Source organism: Prunus mume, linkage group LG2 (genome assembly GCF_029339155.1).
Source record: "Prunus mume cultivar Tortuosa linkage group LG2, ASM2933915v1, whole genome shotgun sequence".
NCBI classification, from domain to species: domain Eukaryota; kingdom Viridiplantae; phylum Streptophyta; class Magnoliopsida; order Rosales; family Rosaceae; genus Prunus; species Prunus mume.
In genome coordinates this window covers 36,592,161-36,611,728 of record NC_142699.1, presented here as the reverse complement: position 1 = coordinate 36,611,728, position 19,568 = coordinate 36,592,161, and the positions used below count along the sequence as shown (strand labels likewise).

At 36.4% G+C, this 19,568-nt stretch overlaps 4 protein-coding genes across 8 annotated transcripts; 3 read left to right on the top strand and 1 right to left on the bottom strand.

Annotated features, from left to right (window-relative positions):
• The first annotated feature begins 3,907 nt into the window (after positions 1 to 3,907).
• On the top strand, positions 3,908 to 8,123 carry SCL28 (SC35-like splicing factor 28). Of its 5 annotated transcripts, none has more exons than XR_016124184.1 (8): positions 3,908 to 4,249; positions 4,766 to 4,843; positions 5,048 to 5,212; positions 5,327 to 5,391; positions 5,522 to 5,561; positions 7,049 to 7,264; positions 7,661 to 7,743; positions 7,856 to 8,123. XR_016124184.1 is itself a non-coding variant. In XM_008224862.2 (7 exons), exons 1-7 carry the CDS (start codon positions 4,065 to 4,067, stop codon positions 7,863 to 7,865), a joined length of 759 nt encoding a protein of 252 aa, XP_008223084.2. In that variant the 5' UTR covers positions 3,910 to 4,064; the 3' UTR covers positions 7,866 to 8,123. The 5 variants fall into 5 exon arrangements, 3 of the variants coding, with proteins under 3 accessions (XP_088902254.1, XP_008223084.2, XP_008223083.2); XR_016124183.1 differs by having other exon boundaries at positions 3,909 to 4,249; positions 5,324 to 5,391; XM_008224862.2 differs by lacking the exon at positions 7,661 to 7,743 and having other exon boundaries at positions 3,910 to 4,249.
• Positions 8,124 to 8,637: 514 nt separating this feature from the next.
• Positions 8,638 to 11,266, bottom strand: LOC103322907 (Cox19-like CHCH family protein). Its single transcript, XM_008224864.2, has 3 exons — positions 11,120 to 11,266; positions 10,816 to 11,024; positions 8,638 to 9,032 (listed from the first exon to the last, which is right to left on the bottom strand). The coding sequence occupies exons 2-3, from the start codon at positions 11,001 to 11,003 to the stop codon at positions 8,900 to 8,902; spliced, it is 321 nt and encodes a 106-aa protein (XP_008223086.1). The 5' UTR covers positions 11,004 to 11,024; positions 11,120 to 11,266; the 3' UTR covers positions 8,638 to 8,899.
• A 22-nt stretch (positions 11,267 to 11,288) lies between these two features.
• LOC103322908 (Ribosomal protein L33 family protein) lies at positions 11,289 to 12,617 on the top strand. The gene is made up of 2 exons (XM_008224865.3): positions 11,289 to 11,428; positions 12,155 to 12,617. The coding sequence occupies exon 2, from the start codon at positions 12,157 to 12,159 to the stop codon at positions 12,328 to 12,330; it is 174 nt and encodes a 57-aa protein (XP_008223087.1). The 5' UTR covers positions 11,289 to 11,428; positions 12,155 to 12,156; the 3' UTR covers positions 12,331 to 12,617.
• A 2,042-nt stretch (positions 12,618 to 14,659) lies between these two features.
• On the top strand, positions 14,660 to 18,888 carry LOC103322910 (1-deoxy-D-xylulose-5-phosphate synthase 1, chloroplastic). The gene is made up of 10 exons (XM_089046127.1): positions 14,660 to 15,119; positions 15,309 to 15,440; positions 15,573 to 15,737; positions 15,836 to 15,986; positions 16,448 to 16,719; positions 16,825 to 17,098; positions 17,284 to 17,591; positions 17,736 to 18,017; positions 18,117 to 18,401; positions 18,510 to 18,888. Exons 1-10 carry the CDS (start codon positions 14,976 to 14,978, stop codon positions 18,657 to 18,659), a joined length of 2,163 nt encoding a protein of 720 aa, XP_088902253.1. The 5' UTR covers positions 14,660 to 14,975; the 3' UTR covers positions 18,660 to 18,888.
• The last annotated feature ends 680 nt before the right edge of the window (positions 18,889 to 19,568 follow it).

Sequence of the window (19,568 nt, the reverse complement as noted above, 5' to 3'; positions counted from 1 at the left end):
CCTCTCAATCTCAAACAATTGCCCCTCACACCGTCAAAGAAATTAACAAGAATACTAACTTGTCTTTGAATTGTTACAAATACGAAACTACAATGGCAAAATTGACAGAATTGAAACTACTGGGTCAAAAGTGGTTGAAGTGCCAAACTACATGGACCGAAAGTGACTTTTGGTCTTTTATTTTTTCAAACTAAAATTAAATGTTTTGAAGAGCCAATACCAACTTACAAGTTATGAAGAGAGATAAAGAGGTTGCAGGTTGGAGATGCTCTTAATATTTCCAATCAGTTATTCGTGTACATCAATTACTCTTTAGTATATATATTTATTTATTTTTTCAAGAATAGATTTTAAGTTCAAATCTTCTTTTTATATTGATTAAGATGCGTTTGGAGTGGGAGTGGAAAGCTTCGTGAGCTGGTGAGCTAGATGCGGTTGAGGTTGAGTGGCTACCAAATCTACGGGGTGAATAGGTGAGGACACATGCATTTCTTTCATATCATCATCAACGGATTCAACTCAATCGATAATAAAAGATTAGACTTAATAAGAAGAGGTTGAGCTAACGACCCCACCAGTCCAGTACTGAGAAATGCAATGATGAACAAAGCATATTCTACCTTTCTAGGTTGCAAATCATATGCTATCTTTTGGCATTTTTTAATTTTTTAATTTATATTTAGGTCCCGTTTGAAAATAAATCTCCATAAATTTTCTTATAGAAAGGGAAATCGAAGATTCATTTGGTAATACCGGGAATATATAATTTTTTTTTTACAAATTTATAAATAAACCCAATCCTAGACATGTATTTATAAAAAAACCCAAGCACTATTTAAACATAGAAACACACCCAAAATCAACCCCAAAGTCAACTTTTTGGGTGTGTTTATAAATGGGTTTTAAGTGTGTGTAATGATGGGTTTTGGGTGTGTTTATAAAGTGTTTTGGGTGTTGGGTTTTTTTATAATTTCAACCTCCATTTTGGGTGTTTTAGTGAAACTCCCTTTTTTTTTTGCCAAACAATAAAAAGATTGCATTCATAAATTACGTAATGAGAGAAGTACAAATACAAAAGCCACAAGGACCACTCCAACTACCCACAAAGGAGTTAAAACCACTACCCACAAAAGGGTTACAATCATTATCCTTTGTAAGAATCAAAATTATTAATTAAATTAGGATAATATGATAAATTTACAGTTTTCATATTTAAAAAAATTAAATTTAAAACAAAATCAGATAATGAGTTCTATTATTATGAAACACAACTACCTGTGATCTTTTTTAATTTTAATTTAAAAAAAAAACCAATTGGCACTACTCACACGTGTGTCAAAGCTAGTATATATAAAACAAAAGACAAATAATGGTGAAACATTGGTTAATGGAAACATTAAGAATTGAAATTATTCATTAAATGAGGATAATATGGTAAATTCACACTTTTTTATATTCTAAAATTTTAAAATTTAAAACAAAATCAGATTATGGGTCCTATTTTTATTAAACACAACTATTCATTATCCTTTTTAATTCTAAAAAAAAAAAAAATGAAAAACTAGTTGGCACAAAGGCTAGCGACATGAATGTTCTTTTTAAAAAATAAAAAATAAAAAATAATTTTTATATATAATTTTAAATATAATTTTTTAGAGTGCTGCTAAACGAACCTTAAAATTAACTGTGTACACCTTACTATCAAAGTATTTATTGAATTACAAATTTACCCTAATATAAAATGACCAAAAAATAGATTTTTTTTTGGGACTGCTTTAGAAGATTTACATCACGTCTTCATTTCATGTGATTTTGTTTCTACTTCTGGGAAACTAGTCCATGGTGGAGGCTTTTACAAAATAGTGCCCACCTGAATTTTAAATGTTGGCTTGTGCAACTGTTTGGTGACTCATCTAAAGGGTTTGTAGAACAAGTTTTGATGGAGTTGTGGACAATCTGGAATGAGAGGAATTCTGATTTATGGATAGGCAAACGACGTGGGATGTTGGAAGTGGTTAATTGTGCTAGGCAGGTCTTGCACCAATACCAGGAGCACAACTTTCCTAAGGGTGTAGTCCTAGCTAGGGGTGGTTGCGGTTCGGTAACTACAATTTTTGCCCAAACGCAAACTGACCGACTATTTGCGGTATGATGATTTTTGAAACCGCAATCCGACCGTTTTTTACGGTTTACTACGGTAAACCGTAAAAAGAGGTCGATTACCGTGAATTAGCGATTTAAAACCGCAAGTTATTTTTATGTCAAAAAAATCACATCTTCCACATTTTAGGCATAATTTTGATGTTTTTTTTTTTGAAGCATTTTGAGTTCAAGCATACTTTAACCCAAAAATATAAATTCACAACTAAATAAATAAATTCACAACCTCAACTTCTCAAGCATATATAAATTCACAACCTCCTCAACTTCTCAAGCATTCACAACCTAAAGAAAATTAAAGTTACAATTCTAAGCATTCCAATTAAAGTTAAACTTCTCAAGCATTCACAACCTCAACTTCTTAAGCATTCCAATTTTAAATCCTTTAAAGTTACAAACCAAAAGGAAAATGCAATGCAAAATGAATTAAAAATACAACCTAAAGGAAAAATCCAATTCAAAGTTAATTAAAGTTACAAACTAAAAGGAAAATGTAATGCACTAATGTTACAAACTCCAGTGTTGGTGGTGGTAAGTGAATTTGAAGGACCCCGTTGTGTTGTCTGAGTACCAATGTTATTTACAAAATGCTAATTATTATTTTTTAATATAGTCGCGGTTTGCGGTAATCGCAAGTTTTGAAAATCAAACACCGCAACCGCAACTGCAAATGCGGTTCGGTTCGGTTCTTCATACCATAAATGCGGTTCGATTTCCCGCGATTGTGGTTCTATTGCGTTAAATTTTCGGTTGATTTTTGCGATTTTTCAATTTTTTGGTCTAAGATGCCACCCATAGTCCTAGCTTGTGCAACAGTAAAATAGGGTAGACCCCCGTGGGTTTTTAAAAACTCAATTTTGATGGGGCTTTTTGCGAACAAACTGGGTTTGTTGCTTCTTGGTTTATGATTTTAGTTTTATTTAGTCAGATATGCAAACCTAACATTTTTTAGACATCACGAATTCATGTAAAAAGAGAAACCTAGTTTAGGATGTTGCGTGATAGAGTGTATTAGGGTGCACCAATGATATTTTTGGTAGTTAAATAGGGTGTACTTAGTTAATTTTACATTTTAATTAAAAAATTAGGGTGTACTTAGATCATATGATGTACTCAGTTAATTTTAGGGTTCGTTTAACAACACTCTTTTTTAAGGTCAACATAAGTATTTTATGAATTGGTGGTGTTTTTGTATATTAATGAGGTCAGTGATTTTGATATATATATATTTATTTATTTTAGGCAATAATTTTAGGGACATTTTGGAAAAAGCAAAATGAGAGAGAAAAATTTTAAAAGAAGCAAAAATGGACAAAAATGCCCTTATTTATTTTTAGATTTCCTAAGGAATCCAATACATTTGCATGTCTTTGATTTGAAAGTTGAGTGGTTTTTTTGTCTTTTTTGAAAAAGCTTTGGCTTTTTCCAAAAGTGAAATTTTTTTTATGTCTAAAACCTAAAAAACCTATAATTTTAATATATTATAATAATCGACTATGTTATTAATAGAATATTTATGAGGCATATTGGGCCAGCTTAATACTAGTACCAATTAAAATTGATTGGGTTCATTACCAAAACAAAAACCCCCAAACAAAAAAGGAAAATAAAAGGTTTGGGTTGGGTTGGGCCTTAGGATTATTTATAATTGGGCCAGCTTACTATTACTAATTACAATCTCAAAAAAAAAAAAAAAAAAAAGGGTCATTGAAGAGCGCTCATCATTAAGTCGGTATGTGCACCGCACGCTATTCGTCCCTCCAAATCCGAAACTTCGAAACCCACACACACAACTCAAAACAGCAAGCGCTTGCTTTGCTCCCTTGTTTCCTCCTCTCTCACTAGGGGCTAGGGTTAGGGTTTTGCGTGCTTGCTTGCTTGGGGTTCAAACCGTAGCTGCAGCAATGGCCAGGTACAGAAGCCGAAGCAGAAGCTACAGCCCTCGTCGACGCAGCCGGACTCCGCCACGTGGACGCAAGCGATACGACGACGACCCTCGTGATCACTACCGTGAAAGCAGGTCTTACAGAGACCGTCGCTCACCCGCTCCTTCTGGCCTGCTCGTTCGAAATCTTCCTCTCGACGCCAGGTCTCTCTTTCCTTCCCTATGAATGCATATGAATGCATATGTGTGTTCATATGTTTATATATATTTTCGTATTTATGAATATTTGGCTTTGTTTATTCAGGATTAGTTATCTTGTTGGCTTTATATGTTTATGTAGTTTATTCTTCAAATGTGGGACTAAATTTGGGTGCTAGTAATGAATTATTGGTTTTGTTTTTGTAATTGTTCATGCTATAATTTTTTATTTATGCGTATGAAATGTGGACAGAGGAGTGAATGTTTCTCTGTGTGTTTGTGTTTTATAATATACACATATATTCGCAGTTCTGACAAATACCAGTATATTATATAACAATAACTAGATTTTACATGAATATAGAAATAATCCTTCAACAAATTGAGTATATTATGATTATGGTGAGTCCTTTTAACCACAAATTACGGATACATCAATTTTTCCACAACTATACCTGTAAGCTTCTTCTTGTTATAATTATCTTTTACAAAATAATTTATGGTTTACCTAAGTTTTTGCAGGCCAGAAGATCTTAGGATCCCATTTGAGCGATATGGCCCAGTGAAGGATGTGTATCTTCCTAAGAATTACTACACCGGGTATGCCCTTTTTTTATTGTTATACTGTGTATTATGCTAGAGATGTAATGCAATTCTTCTTCTCCAATGAATCTTTGGTGTAAAAGTTGAACTCCTTGAATAGATAATTCTTTAAAAGTGGATATAATTCAGACACTTGTACCATATGAGACATGAGGCCACTATTAAGTTATTTAATTAAGCTGTTCCTATTTGAATATACAGGGAGCCACGGGGCTTTGGGTTTGTGAAGTACCGTTATGCGGAGGATGCGGCTGAAGCAAAGCAACAACTGAACCATTCAGTTATTGGTGGACGTGAGATAAGAATTGTGTTTGCTGAGGAGAATAGAAAAACTCCCCAAGAAATGCGTACAACTACTCGCGTAAGGTACACTGCATTTTGCTTCAATACCACCCATCATTTCACATGTCTCCCTAATTGAAATAAGATATTCATTTCATAAATGTTGATTTTTTTTTTCGTTTCCAAATTTATCAGCAGTGGTCGGTATGGAGGAAGCTCCAGAAGGAGAACACCACCGAGGTCCCCAAGACGGCAATATCGTTGTCAGTTTGAACTTTCACTTGGCATTTGTTGAATTGCAAACAAGGCTTCTTTTTATCTGACGTCCTTTATGAAATGATTCTGTTCCCTCTGTTTTTCTGCTAAACTATCATCTTAATTGTTTGGTCACAGCTTACTCGCGGTCACCGTCACCTGTTATGCGTGACTCAAGGTCTGTACCTTATCTCTAGAAGTTGCCATATGCTATTTTTAAATTTGATCAATAGTTATAGGTTTTCAATTCTAGTTTTCATGGATGAGTAAACAGTGGCTTCTTCATCATATGGCATGCCGTTGGTGTGTGTAGGCAATAGGGAACAAAAAACAAACAAGTCTATTCAGCTTTGTGTTGGAACTTGTATTGCTGAATTTGTTGATGAGGATTCTATATCTCTCCATCTTAATTTTTTGCCGAGTTTGAACCATATTTTTTTTGGTCATTAATGTAGTTTGATTGAAACCAAAATTAGATATGTATTTGCAGTTTGGTGGTATTTGTGTCTGTTTCTTGCTTCCTAATATCAGTTTTCTGGTACTTCATATTATCTGTTGGAAGTGAAAAAGAGAGATTGCATCCTGATTGAAAATTTTCCGAACTCCGTTTTATGTTCACATACCTGTATCTCCTTTGACATACTTTGTAAACTAATTTTATGGTAATTATAGGAGCTTCTTTACTGAAATTGCAGAATGAGAACTCTTTAGGTACAGAGACTTCATCTCTTGCATGCATCATGTGTCCAATGAATTGTATAATATCAGCTGGTGGCCTTGTTTGTGCAGATATTAAAGTGAAAAAGGAGACTTTAAAGACATCTGGATTAATAAAGTTTAATGAGAAAAGTGATCATAAAAGTGATGGGCAACTTCTTTACCTTTCTACCAAAGCCTCTCCATAAGTATTATCCATATCCATCATCAACATTCATCTACAAATGGCATTGGGTTTCCTATTCTTATGACTTCGGTTTGTGAGACTTTCTACGACTGACTGAACTGACAAGCTAAAGTTGGTGTTAGAGATGATTGGGATCATTTATTTATTTTTCCTTCTTATATTAACTGTTAAAGTAAGTTTTTAATAAGAAAATTTGTTAAGTTTGATATCTTGTTTTGCATATACGATCCAGTAAAGAAAGAATATAGAGCTTATAGTTGGCCAAAGAAAGAAATCATCTTCAAAGAAACGAAGCCATCCAAAGTTTTTACCGGTAGAGTATGGTGACATTGTTGAAGGAAAAGATATTATCTGGTATTAGAAAGTTGGGGCAAAGTGAGCTATGAAGTTTCAGATGCTGATCAACCAGTACTAGCCTAACTCTGAGTATTTGGACCGAGTGTTATATTTTTTGTTCAGAACCCTGAAAAGGTTCAGGTAAAGGTCATATTTTGATCAACTAGATTTTGAAGAGGATGTAAGTAGCATTGTGTTATCTAAAAACATATAATTAACTTTCAATTGTTGACCTGTGCCAAAATTACTTTGCTTGAGCACTTCTATTAGCTTATGAATAGGGGAAGCTTTTCTCACTTTTTGGTGAATGGAGATGGTTTTAATTGGTATCTCTTATCCACATAGAACATATCTTATCTTATTCTCTTGTTGCATTACCAATAATTTTTTTCAAAAAATAAAATAAGTATATTTGTCATTGAAAGGGACCGTGGGGCTAGGGATGATTATCGTTCGCCAGTGCAATCTAGATCAGTTTCACGATCTCCTTCACCACGTGATGGAAGAGACTACAGGAGGTCCCCAAGTCCGCGTGAGAATGGTCGGAGTCCTCGTGATGAAAGAGACTATGCACCCAGCAGATCAAGGAGTCTGAGGGGTAACAGTCGCAGTCCATCAAGGTCTCGTTCGCGATCCTACAGGTAGATGCCTCTTTCATTCTGCACTCATATATTGAATACATAATTTCCAGCCATAATAAGCTTAGCTGTCCAAAGTGGGGCCGAGTATGGTCTTAAATTTAGGGAAATAGTCTCATATTGCATGAGATACCCTGCAAATGGATTTTTGTTCCTTTTTCTTTTTAAAATTTTTCTTGTATGGAAACAATATTTACCTCCAAGTTATTATCTTTTATTTTTGGGTTGGCTTTATTCTTATGAATCGGTAAATTAGTTCTATAATTTGTTCGCTGCTGTCAATTACTTGGGGCTTTGTGCTAGTCATTAGATGATGGTGAAAGTTTTGCCTTTTCCTTTCTTTTAATGCTGAATCTGTTAGACCAATTAAAAAATACTTTCAATTTTGATTCCTATTAGAATGGATGGTAATGTGCTTGCGTAATGCGGCTGTTGATTAAGGAGGTTCTCTTGAATTGACTTGTGGGTGTGATCCTATTTATGTGATTATTTCTACAATTTTTTTATGTGGAGTCATCCTGACATCCTACGATTCTTCATTATTGGCTAATTGAACTTGTGTTGATGATTTCTACTAAACTTTTTGCTGTGCAGTCCTCGCTGATGCCCATCACGGTTACATTGCTGTGAATTTGCATCACCTGGTGGTGTTGCTGCTTGAAAGTCTACTATGAGCATTACTAGTTAACTGGATGATATGCTTAGTATTCTGGAAGGTCATGGACGTGTTTGGTAAATATGACTTTTGGACCATATCAGTTTTTGTCAAATGGATTTATACCATCCACATGTTAGTCAAGTGGGAAGTGTAATTTTTGAACGAGCTTAATGTGAGTTTTACGGTTGCTTTAGTTGACAATAATCTTTTTCTGGAGTGCAAAATTCTGCTGGGTAAGAAATTCCATGTGCATAATTTACGATTGAATGCCCGCATGTGTTTTCCCTCTTTTTCCTTCTTGTTTTGTTGTAACCTTACACTTTGGGTGGCATAAGCCATTGCCAGCCTCTCTTGTTCATTCCACGCCTTACTTGGTGTGGGAATGTTACTAATAGGTGGCAACTCGCACAAAATCTTTATTTTTGCATGTGTTAAATTGTGATTTGTAGAAAGTAGAAATGCCTCCGAGAAATGTCTGGTTTGGCAATTACAATACATGTTTACATGAGTGCCTTTTTGTCTTTTAAGTTCAAAGTGAATCATATAAACCCAACAAAAAAACATGTTCCTTATATTGAACGCACTACTAAGGAGGCATAGGGTTGAGCTTGAGACCCAACGGAACCACTAATTGAATCAATCTAAATGACTCGATTACTCTGGGGTTTTATGGTCGAATAACCCAACCTGAAAGTTATGTTTTTCCAAGCAAAAGATGTTCAGGAACCGAAAAAGGTGCCATTTCTGCAATTTGCTTAATGAAATCCCATTATGCCTTTACAATGGATGCAAGGTACAACAACTCCAACTGCGATAGAAGTAATCAAACATGCTTCAAAAGGGCGAAATTTGGGCATACAAATAGGAAAATAGCTCAGATCTAAAACCAAGATGAATTCGAATTGTACGCAACAATATCTGATCATTGCAAGCTGCCCATCTTATTGTGATCATGGTGGGATAAAAAGGCATGCATGTCCTCATGCCAATGGGCATTTTTTCTCAAATTCATCTTGCTCTTTGCGACATAATTCAAATTCATTTGTATTGTAATACATGCATCCAACATAAGCATCCATCTCTTTCGTGCACCTCTGATGAAGATCTTTCAACCTGCAGGAAGAAATGCCGTGTTTAGAAGGGTAACAAGGAATATGACTTTCTTCTCACCCCTTCAAAAATAGCATACCTCTCTTTGTGTGTACATCTGCACGTTTTATGAGAGAACTAAAACTGATTCAAATTTCTCGATGAATTAGGTGGTAAAGTTGATGAATTGGTTACCAATCTAATTGTTGGTCAAGGTTTCATAGACATCATGCAATTAACTGGATGATTAAATCACAAAAAATTCCAAATCTGACTTGGTGCAGATAAAAAGACGCATATTTCAATAAGTTGTGAGAGGAGAATGAAAAGATAATGATGATACTTGAAAATTGGTCCACTCAAAGCCTGTTAGTGAGACTCTATATAATATCTTAGGCCTCGTTTGTTAGGGAGGACTAGACTAGACTAGACTAGACTAAACTAGCAAAATGCCTACATTTCATGTGCGATCAAGGCATAATATGAATATTGTTGTCTAACTTGGAGGATGAAGGAGGAATATTCATAAGAGGTTGATGACTAAAACTTATCCCTCATAATCCCACCAATTTCAAGGGGATTAGGGGGGATAAATTTTAGTCATCAACCTCTTATAGTTAGTCCCCATTTTTCCTCCAAGTTAGGCAACATATCCATATTATGCCTTCAATGCACATGAAATGTAGTCATTTTTCTAGTCTAGTCTAGTCCTTCCTACCAAACAAACCCTTATAGTACTAAGCAAAAGTCTTAGGATGTCTGATACAAAAAGAAGACCAGTGGGATTTTCCTTATTCATGTTTGGGGAAATACTCACCTGAACTTAAAGTCAATGGTATTATGGTTTTTTCCGTTTTTTCCTGGAACCTATTAATTGGGTTTAGGCTTTTCTACTGGTTCTAGGCCATTGAATAAGTCATGCAAGTTGCTAATATGTGGAGAATGACAACCTCGTGATGTCTACAGATATCACTGAGCAATGAACAAATGTTAATTGGAAAGAAATGAATATAGGGTCCAGAATGTAAAAGAAAACCAACTAAGCCATTCACCAAAAGGATACTATAATGTCATAAAATCCAGTTTCATTCTACTATCTGGGTAGGTTGAATACTTCATAATAGAAACAATATAGGACAATATACAACATTGTCATTCACCATCAGTGTTCTACGCCGAAGTGGTTTTATTTCTAAACCTGGAGTAAGGTCACAATTAACAAGGTTTGGAACAAGGATTCTGAAATCTGCTGCCAATGAACTTTACGAAGTTGATACAACGAAAAGAAAGCTAGCGATAGCCTCCTAGTAAGTAACACCTAGATTTATGCTCTCAAAATTTATGGCATTTAGCACAAGTTCTAAAATCTAGGTACCAATAAGCAAGGTATGAATTGAGTGTAATAAAGAACGGGGGATGTGTTTACATGCAGTAGACTCAGCTGTAAAATTAACAAATGAAGAGCATGAACACGTAAGCACAAATTGTGGCATAGCTTCAAATACAAAAGCAGTCAGCTAGACCTCATAAATTGTGGCATAGCTCTAAATATTTGCTTCGATAGACGGTCATGCGATTGTATAAAGTATAAACATAGATGCACACATTTAACATTTCCATTGCAATAACACAAGTTTGAGAATTCTCTACAACCCAGAACCCACATTCAGCTCATTGGAGCAACCGAAGTCCCAAATCAGAAAAAAACCACAACACAAAAACATTTGAATTCCAAAAGGGTCGACATAAAACCGAAGCATAAGAATCTCAGGGAAATGAAAAAGGAAGCGAATTTGAATTGACTTACAGGCTAAGAACGCATCGAGTGACTTGGCGACCTTTGTCGAGACACTTCTCAGGGTTCGGATCTTTCTTCTTGCACTTGAGAAAAGCCACGTTTTCGGCTTGGCACTGGAACTGAATGTGCTTCGACGCCGCCGTCAGAACTGCCGATGTTGGGATTGGATCTCCTGCTGCGTCCACTGCGCTGGCCATCTTCACTTCCTCCGATCGATTCTGATAAATATAAAAGATCGAAAATTTGAAATGAACAACGTGAATTTCGAGAAATTGAATTGAGAAAGAAAGCGTAGAATTGGTAAATTCCGTACCTTTTCTTCTCTTTCCTATCGGTTTCTCTGGTTCAATGAGTTTCCTCAGCTGAGTGAGAGAAGGGGGGAGAGGAAATGAGAGTGCTAGGTTTACGATGATAAGAAACACAAACCAGCTAGCTCAGCTGACTCAGGAGTTGGAGGACCAAAAACAAAAAGGTAAGGGTATTTCAGTCCTTTGACACAAATGGTGTCCATTAAAACGGCCGCGTTTCGTTTTGGTTAGGGCTCTTTTCTTCTCTCAACTCTCTGCATCATATTCTCTCTATTTCGGCTTCCTCCTCTCTGACAACTACAAAGGTTTGAACAGTAAGTACTCAATTCTCTCAACCATTTCTAACGAAAAGATTTCCATTATCTGTCTATTTGTTGCTGTTGCTGTTGTTGTTATTTTACTTGTTTGTTTGTTTTGAACTGGGAATGGTTGGAGGCTTGTAATAATGGAGATGGATTATGGATAGATGGAAAGGATTAGATTCTTTTTTTTGGGTTTTCAATGAATAATATCTTATCTTTAGGGCAAATATGATTTGGGTTTTCTTTTTTGTATCAGGCGTGTTGAAGATGTTAGTTTAACATGCACATGTAGATAATATATGGATTTTAAGTGGGTTTTCAAAGTTTTTGTTCTTCTCAGTTGCAAAGAGCTTTCTTGATTGATTCTATACCTATGTGGCCTCCCTTAAGAATTTCACTTTTAGAGCACAAATTTAAACCTGCAAGTATGGTGGCCCTGTGAGTTGTGATGGGTTTTCTGTACTAGGATTACTTACTCTCATTATAAGTTGTTCTGAAATCTTGAAATGGATTTGGATTACAGACGGTTGTTGTTCTTCATCTTGACTAATTTTTCCTTTCTGTTGGGGGCAGTATTGAAGGTCATGTGAAGACTGACCTATTTAGTAATTTTCATGTTTCCTGCAGATGCACATCTTTAGTTTAACACATATTTATCTGCCCACCCTTATTGTGTAGTGAAACATGCCTTTTTCTGTTACTTTTGATTGGTTCTCTCTTTCTCTTGCGTGAATTAAGGAATGGGTGACAAAAAGAAGAAGGCTACCGTTTTCATCCGCCTTGTCTCAGCTGCTGGCACCGGATTTTTCTATGTCAAGAGGAAGCCTACTAAAGTGACAGAGAAGCTTGAGTTCCGAAAATTTGACCCTCGGGTAAATCGTCATGTTCTATTTACGGAGGCAAAAATGAAATGAGCAACCTGTCTGTCCAATATAGATGATTTCATTGCCCCACCTTGTTTTTCTTTCTGTTGTAGACACTTTGTTTTAAGGTAGAGACCTAACTCCTAAGAATATGCAGTCGTTATTGGTGGTGTCCATTTTATCTTGATGAAAGTTCTTGCTTTCCCTATCTGAAGTATAATAAGTTCAAATTTTGTTTGGCCATTCAACTAGTCTTATGCTGTTCCAAAACATGGTTGATTGAAATGTTGAGGAGCTTTTATTAAGAGTTAATATGATGTGGTTTCTTTTTTTGTAAAGTCATCATGCTATCTCCCCTTTGTCTCCTACATGACCATATGATCTTTGCCTATTTCAGACCTAAGTTGCTAGTTGTTTGAATTTGAGTTGTTTTCTGGGTCTCAAGGTTTTTGCTTTTGGGCTCCAGTCTTCAGAGTTTTTTTTTTTTTTTTTTTTGGCCAGACTTAAGTGTTGGAGCTTCATCAACCGAAGTTGATTCGGTTTGGGTGAAAAAAAAGTTGGCTAAAACATGGAAAATTTGATGAGATATTTAGTCTTATACCCATTCTTAGCACTAATAATATAAATAAACTCTACACCATTTAATTTCTATAAACAAACCAAAAGAAAAAACAGCTGGCATTATTGAATTTAATTTTGATTATTAAATTACTTTGATGCCCTATTGAGTGTTTTGGGGTTGAGTTTGTTTTAAGAAATCAATGATAGTTTTGTAAATTAAAATAAGTTAAAAGCCTTTTTGTTATGTTGTAAATAGGCTTTGGGTGTGTTTCTAAAGTCCATTTTATATAATTTTTTTATTTTATAATTTGTGCTCTTATATTGAGTATAATAGTGAATTTCCCAAATTTGATTTGGGTGAAATCGTGATGGGTTATTTTAACGAATGGGCCTTCAATTGATAATGTCATTTTGTTATCTTCTCAATTGGCTGATATTTTTTGGTTCTCTTATTGCTCTTGGAATAGTAGAAGTTGAAGCCTTTTTTCAACAAACAATTTTACCTTATTTTTTAAATGAATTTTTCAGGCCAAGTATATAATGGTAACAAATAGATGTGTTGTAAATTATTATAATAATATAGTTTATTAAGGTGTAAGCAGATGTTGGTTAGCCTTAGTCAGAGCAGTGAGCTCGCGCTCTTGCATCCAAATTTTAATTCGTCTGTCTATAAATTAGATTAAATTAGAGTAATTTAGACTAAAACGTTTAGTAAATTTCCATGATAAAATGATCCGAAAGAACAGACACGCTTCTGATACCTTATCCGTATCTAACAAGCGTGTAGAAGCAGCCAAAACAGCATTTTTGATACCTACCTGTCTACATCCAATGAATGATTCTCTTAGGCTGAACACTGCTAGGCTTGTCCCGGTGGTGTTTTTTTTTTTTTACCCTGATTTTTCTTGGGCTTCGGCCTCCCTTGTAAGTTGTAACCCAAAAAAATAATAATAATAATAAAAGGGATCCCATTGAAGGCATTAAACAGAGACGTTCAAATTCCTACCTTAAATTCAATATGTTAGAGCATATATGGATTAGGTTTGTGTGTGTCGTACACTCGAGTTTGATTATTGTCTTCGGCTTGGCGACAGAAATCTTCCAACACCATAAAACCCAATTGCACATAAACATCTAGGGCTTGGGATTGTAGCTGTGTGGCATTGCAGTGGCTGTGCAGCGTGGCGGTGGGTGGCGGTGTTGTGATCCTTTTGATTTGGGATCGTGTAAGATAACAATTTGTATTGAATTGTGGTACCAAATTCTGCTAATATGTCGCGTAGTGATCTTATTTCAACTTTTATTAAATATGTTCGTTGAGATACTAGATAACAGTCACGTGAACAACTCAGTTTAACATTCATTTATAATATAACGGTATTTAAAAATTCGTTGTGACTAAACAACACTCACGTAACAACTGAGTTTTGCATTAATCTATAATATAAGGGTATTTTCCACAAATTCGTTGCGACTGACCCTAACCTTCCTCTTTAATATAACGGCATTACACGAACTTTCTTGTTAGATAGCTGTTGTGGACCAGTAATGGGCAGTTTTTATTTTCAAGATAGTAATATATTAATATAAATTTATTAAATTAAAATGGATGACGTTGCAAAATAATGCGACTGCCACGTCAGTGAGTGACCACCAATTGGAAAATGTCTTTTTGTGTATTGCTGTATCATATCTATCATCAACCTATCTTTCTGTGATTTCTAGTGACGTGGGCCAATGAATGAGCACATGCACACCTTGATCCAGATACATTGGTGCTGGTAAAAAAAATTACAAGTTTGAATATGAAAAGTAAACAAGTTTAAGCTGTTTAGACCATTTTTGGTCTTTGAAAGCTCTTAATTTCCACTGAGTCGTAGACACTATTTCACCATCAGCCACTCATTATTCACAGTAACGCGTATTTCAGTCCTCTCTCTCTCTCTCTCTCTCTCTCTCTATTTATTTATTCAATTCCCCACTGACACTACCACCATTTTCACCCAGCACTTCCTCTCAGTGGGGAAACTCTCAGGCCTGAATTTCTTAATAACCCTTTTCTGGGTTCTTCTTCATTTCACTTCTAATTACAATTTTGAAGTTGTTCAGCTCTCCTTGAAGTTCTTCTACATGCAATGGCTCTTTGTACATTCTCATTTCCTGCACATATCAACCGGCCAACAGCACATTCAGATGCTCAGAAATCCACCTCTTTGTTGTATTCCCATTTCTCTTGGAGAACAGTTCTGCCATGCCAATCTCAGCACAAGCTCAATCAGGTTAGAAAGTCTGCATCTTTCTTGTATAATTTAAGAAGAGGAACTCATTGCATGGCTGAAATGATTTAAGGAGGAACTGGGTTTTGTTTACTATGTCAATTTCATAATTCAGCACCTCTGAAAAACTGAACAGAACAAAAGTTTTTGCTGAAAGATAAGGGCTTTTTTGTTCTCATCTGGAACACACAGGTCATGAGGAAAAGGCCAGCTGGGATTTGTGCGTCACTGTCAGAGAGTGGGGAGTATCACTCACAGAGACCACCCACTCCTCTCTTGGACACCATAAACTATCCAATTCACATGAAAAATCTTTCTGTCAAGGTACATATCCGAAGGCCTATTACTAACTGATACTTTTTTGAATATCTTTTTTAATTTTTATATCCGGAAGAGCTTCAAATCTTTGCATAGCTTTAATTTGATCTTTTTTTCTTATGCTGATTGTGAATTCAGGAGCTTAAACAACTATCAGATGAGCTGAGGTCTGATGTCATCTTCAATGTTTCTAAAACTGGAGGTCACCTGGGCTCAAGCCTTGGTGTTGTGGAGCTCACTGTGGCTCTTCATTATGTCTTCAATACTCCTCAAGATAGGATCTTATGGGATGTTGGTCATCAGGTTTCAATCTCATCTTCTTTGGTTCCTCAAGCTTGCAAACATATTGATCCTACTAATTTTCCATATTTGATTGTAAGTTTTTGTTTTGATTTATGTAGTCGTACCCACACAAAATCTTGACTGGGAGGAGAGATAAGATGCACACTATGAGGCAGACAAATGGGTTAGCTGGCTTCACTAAGCGCTCTGAGAGTGAATATGATTGCTTTGGCACTGGTCACAGTTCTACCACTATCTCAGCAGGCTTGGGTAATTTCTTCTTCTGCACCGTTTTGAAAGCTTTTTTGACCTTAACAGTATTCTTGTTTTGGTTATAAAATGATTTTATGATTAGAATCTAGAATTATGATCTGAGCTAAAAGATTTCCATTTAACATCTTTCCTTATCTTATTGAAGACAGTTTCTTATAGAACTAATTAAAAACCTGTTTAAGAATAATTCTATTATTGTGTAAATGAAAGAAATCAGCTTCCTTTGACAATATTTTTGTGTAACTGTTTGTGGGATCCTGATGATACACTTGCATCTTATGTTATGGAAAATGTTTATTATATTATCAGTCATACAATCACATCGGCCTTTTCTATATATGAATGATCCAATTGACTTCTATTTAATTTCTAAAGTTACAGTCTCAATTAAAATTCTTAGATCACAGCATTGATTTCTCTCTTTGGTTTTAACCTTTGGGATGTTACTCAACACACAGGGATGGCGGTGGGAAGGGATCTAAAGGGTGGAAATAATCATGTGGTTGCTGTAATAGGTGATGGTGCTATGACAGCGGGGCAAGCTTACGAAGCCATGAACAACGCTGGGTACCTCGATTCTGACATGATTATAATTCTGAATGACAATAAACAGGTTTCGTTACCTACTGCCAGTCTTGATGGACCCATACCTCCAGTAGGAGCATTGAGTAGTGCTCTCAGTAGGTTGCAATCAAACAGGCCACTCAGAGAATTAAGAGAGGTTGCCAAAGTAAGTAATCTGAATTCAGAACAGAATTAAGCATAAAGAAAGCACAACATTTTTAAAATCTGGTGAGTCTGAATGTGGTTCAACTTTCATTTGAGTTTGTTGCAGGGAGTTACCAAACAAATTGGTGGTCCGGTGCATAATCTGGCAGCAAAAGTTGATGAGTATGCTCGTGGAATGATCAGTGGTACTGGTTCATCACTATTTGAAGAGCTTGGACTATATTATATTGGTCCAGTCGATGGTCACAACATAGATGATCTTATTGCCATTCTCAAAGAGGTTAAAAGTACCAAAACAACAGGTCCTGTCCTGATCCACCTTATCACTGAGAAAGGCCGGGGATATCCATATGCAGAGAAAGCTGCAGACAAGTACCATGGTAAATATGGAATTTCGTTGAATTATTTCCAAAATTGATCCATCTCATTCGCTCAAGATGCTATGCAAGGAAAACTGATACTCTTTAATGCAGTTAAAAAGATCTCACTGATGTGGTCTGCATATGCCTTATCTCAATCCATCAAGGACATTTAAGTAGTTTTGCTTTCGCTTTTGCTTTTGCAGGAGTGGCCAAGTTTGATCCTGCAACCGGAAAGCAATTCAAAGCCAGTGTTAGTACACAGTCTTACACAACATACTTTGCAGAGGCTTTGATTGCAGAAGCTGAAGTGGACAAAGATATTGTAGCAATCCATGCTGCAATGGGAGGTGGAACAGGCTTGAATCTCTTCCTCCGCCGTTTTCCAACAAGATGCTTTGATGTTGGAATAGCAGAGCAGCATGCGGTTACTTTTGCTGCAGGCCTGGCCTGTGAAGGCCTAAAACCTTTCTGTGCAATTTACTCGTCTTTTTTGCAGAGGGCTTATGACCAGGCAAGCTAATAGCTTCTTCCATATACGTCTCCCCCCATCATTATCTTCTTTTGAAATTTTATATGTTGCTATTCTTTTATAGTCATAATATTACTGAAAGAGTGTGCAAACTCAAAGGTTGTATTCTCTGGGTTCATGCCACAGGTGGTACATGATGTAGATTTGCAGAAGCTGCCTGTGAGATTTGCCATGGACCGAGCTGGACTGGTTGGAGCTGATGGTCCCACGCATTGTGGGTCTTTTGATGTCACTTTTATGGCATGCTTGCCTAACATGGTGGTGATGGCTCCTTGTGACGAGGCAGAGCTTTTCCATATGGTAGCCACGGCTGCGGCCATAGATGACCGACCAAGTTGTTTCCGATACCCAAGAGGAAATGGGGTTGGTGTTCAACTGCCGACAGGGAATAAAGGCACTCCTCTTGAGGTGACTTTCAACAGTCTCTACTTCTATATATCTCCATAGTGGTGGAAAGTCTCAATATTATTTTACAAGATAATTAAATGTTTGGTAATTCATCTACAGGTAGGAAAAGGGAGAATATTGATTGAAGGGGAAAGAGTGGCACTTTTGGGATATGGAGCAGCAGTTCAGAGCTGTTTGGCTGCATCCCCTTTGGTTGAATCCCATGGCTTGCGCCTAACAGTTGCTGATGCACGGTTTTGCAAACCACTGGATCGTGCTCTTATTCGCAGCCTTGCAAAATCACATGAGTTTTTGATTACAGTGGAAGAGGGATCCATTGGAGGGTTCGGATCTCACGTTGCGCAGTTCCTGGCCCTTGATGGCCTTCTTGACGGCAAACTTAAGGTATGAATGTATTGTTACGACGTATGATGTTTAATTGACTCTTGCATTAACATTGAACTCCTCAGCTACTGGTAAACAAACCTCACTTTGACGTTCTATAACTTGCAGTGGAGACCGCTGGTTCTTCCTGACCGGTACATTGACCATGGTTCCCCTGCTGATCAATTGGTCGAAGCCGGGCTCACCCCTTCTCATATTGCAGCAACAGTATTCAACGTACTTGGACAAACAAGAGAGGCATTGAAGATAATGTCGTGAAGGGAAACTAAAGAGTTCCCTTTTTTTCACTGTATACAAAACCAAAACTGTAATGATTTATATTTAGTTTCCCCATCTGTATAAAGTAGCATATTTGAGCAAAAGAGTGGCATTAGCTGAAGGCAACCTAACCAATCCAGTACATCAATTACCAGCTCAAACTAGTTGAGTTCCCAGATATTTTAGCATGTCCTATAAATGCAAGAATTGATTTGTAGACTAGAACAAAGCTTTTGAAGTCTTTTTCATGTTTGCAATTCCAATTCTGAGTTGCCAAGCACTTGGTTACCTCATTGCTTAACCATTATGCCAATAAACAAAAGCTAGATCTGCAAAATATTATTGAAGGACATGGTAAAGAGAGGAACAAGGGTGGAAAATTTGTTTATTTTTCTGGCATATGATATAATGCTGGCTGCTTCTTGTTGACGGTGTATGTGAATGGTGCTTATTGTTTGATAAAGTACTACAAATGTTTGAGATATGATCTACTCTGCAATCTGTAAAATCTGTCACGATCAAGAGGTTGGTGGGTCGGTGCTGGAAAATTTCACATGCATTGCATTTGTCATAATGCATCGCATTGTACTCAGATGCTAACACTTTGAGAGAGAGAGAGAGAGAGAGAGAGAGAGAGAGAGAGAGAGAGAGAGAGATTAGGTTGTGGAATTATTTGTTTTAAAGTCAAGAGCCAAAGCCAAAGAGGGGCACTAGAAAGAAAGATGTCAATTCCATATAGGCTTTGGCAAAAGACAACATTCCATATGTAGGCAGGAGGAGACTAGTTAGTGGTGAGTGGTGTGAAACCACATTTTATTAGTACTCCAAAGCAAGCACATACATACCCAACTGACAAAACGAAGTATATATGATATATCCCCACCTCTCCAATTATATGTCATGAATTGA

What these genes read in the sequence shown, in the direction of transcription:
- LOC103322910 (XM_089046127.1), top strand. Translation starts at nt 14,976, where the DNA reads ATGGCTCTTTGTACATTCTCATTTCCTGCACATATCAACCGGCCAACA. An exon ending in TATGGGATGTTGGTCATCAG is followed by an intron (nt 15,738 to 15,835) that starts GTTTCAATCTCA and finishes TGATTTATGTAG; the next exon opens with TCGTACCCACACAAAATCTT. An exon ending in TGCAGAGGGCTTATGACCAG is followed by an intron (nt 17,592 to 17,735) that starts GCAAGCTAATAG and finishes TTCATGCCACAG; the next exon opens with GTGGTACATGATGTAGATTT.
- SCL28 (XM_008224861.2), top strand. Translation starts at nt 4,065, where the DNA reads ATGGCCAGGTACAGAAGCCGAAGCAGAAGCTACAGCCCTCGTCGACGC. An exon ending in CGTACAACTACTCGCGTAAG is followed by an intron (nt 5,213 to 5,323) that starts GTACACTGCATT and finishes CAAATTTATCAG; the next exon opens with CAGTGGTCGGTATGGAGGAA. An exon ending in CCCAAGACGGCAATATCGTT is followed by an intron (nt 5,392 to 5,521) that starts GTCAGTTTGAAC and finishes GTTTGGTCACAG; the next exon opens with CTTACTCGCGGTCACCGTCA.
- LOC103322907 (XM_008224864.2), bottom strand. Translation starts at nt 11,003, where the DNA reads ATGGCCAGCGCAGTGGACGCAGCAGGAGATCCAATCCCAACATCGGCA. An exon ending in ACTCGATGCGTTCTTAGCCT is followed by an intron (nt 9,033 to 10,815) that starts GTAAGTCAATTC and finishes TTCTTCCTGCAG; the next exon opens with GTTGAAAGATCTTCATCAGA.
- LOC103322908 (XM_008224865.3), top strand. Translation starts at nt 12,157, where the DNA reads ATGGGTGACAAAAAGAAGAAGGCTACCGTTTTCATCCGCCTTGTCTCA.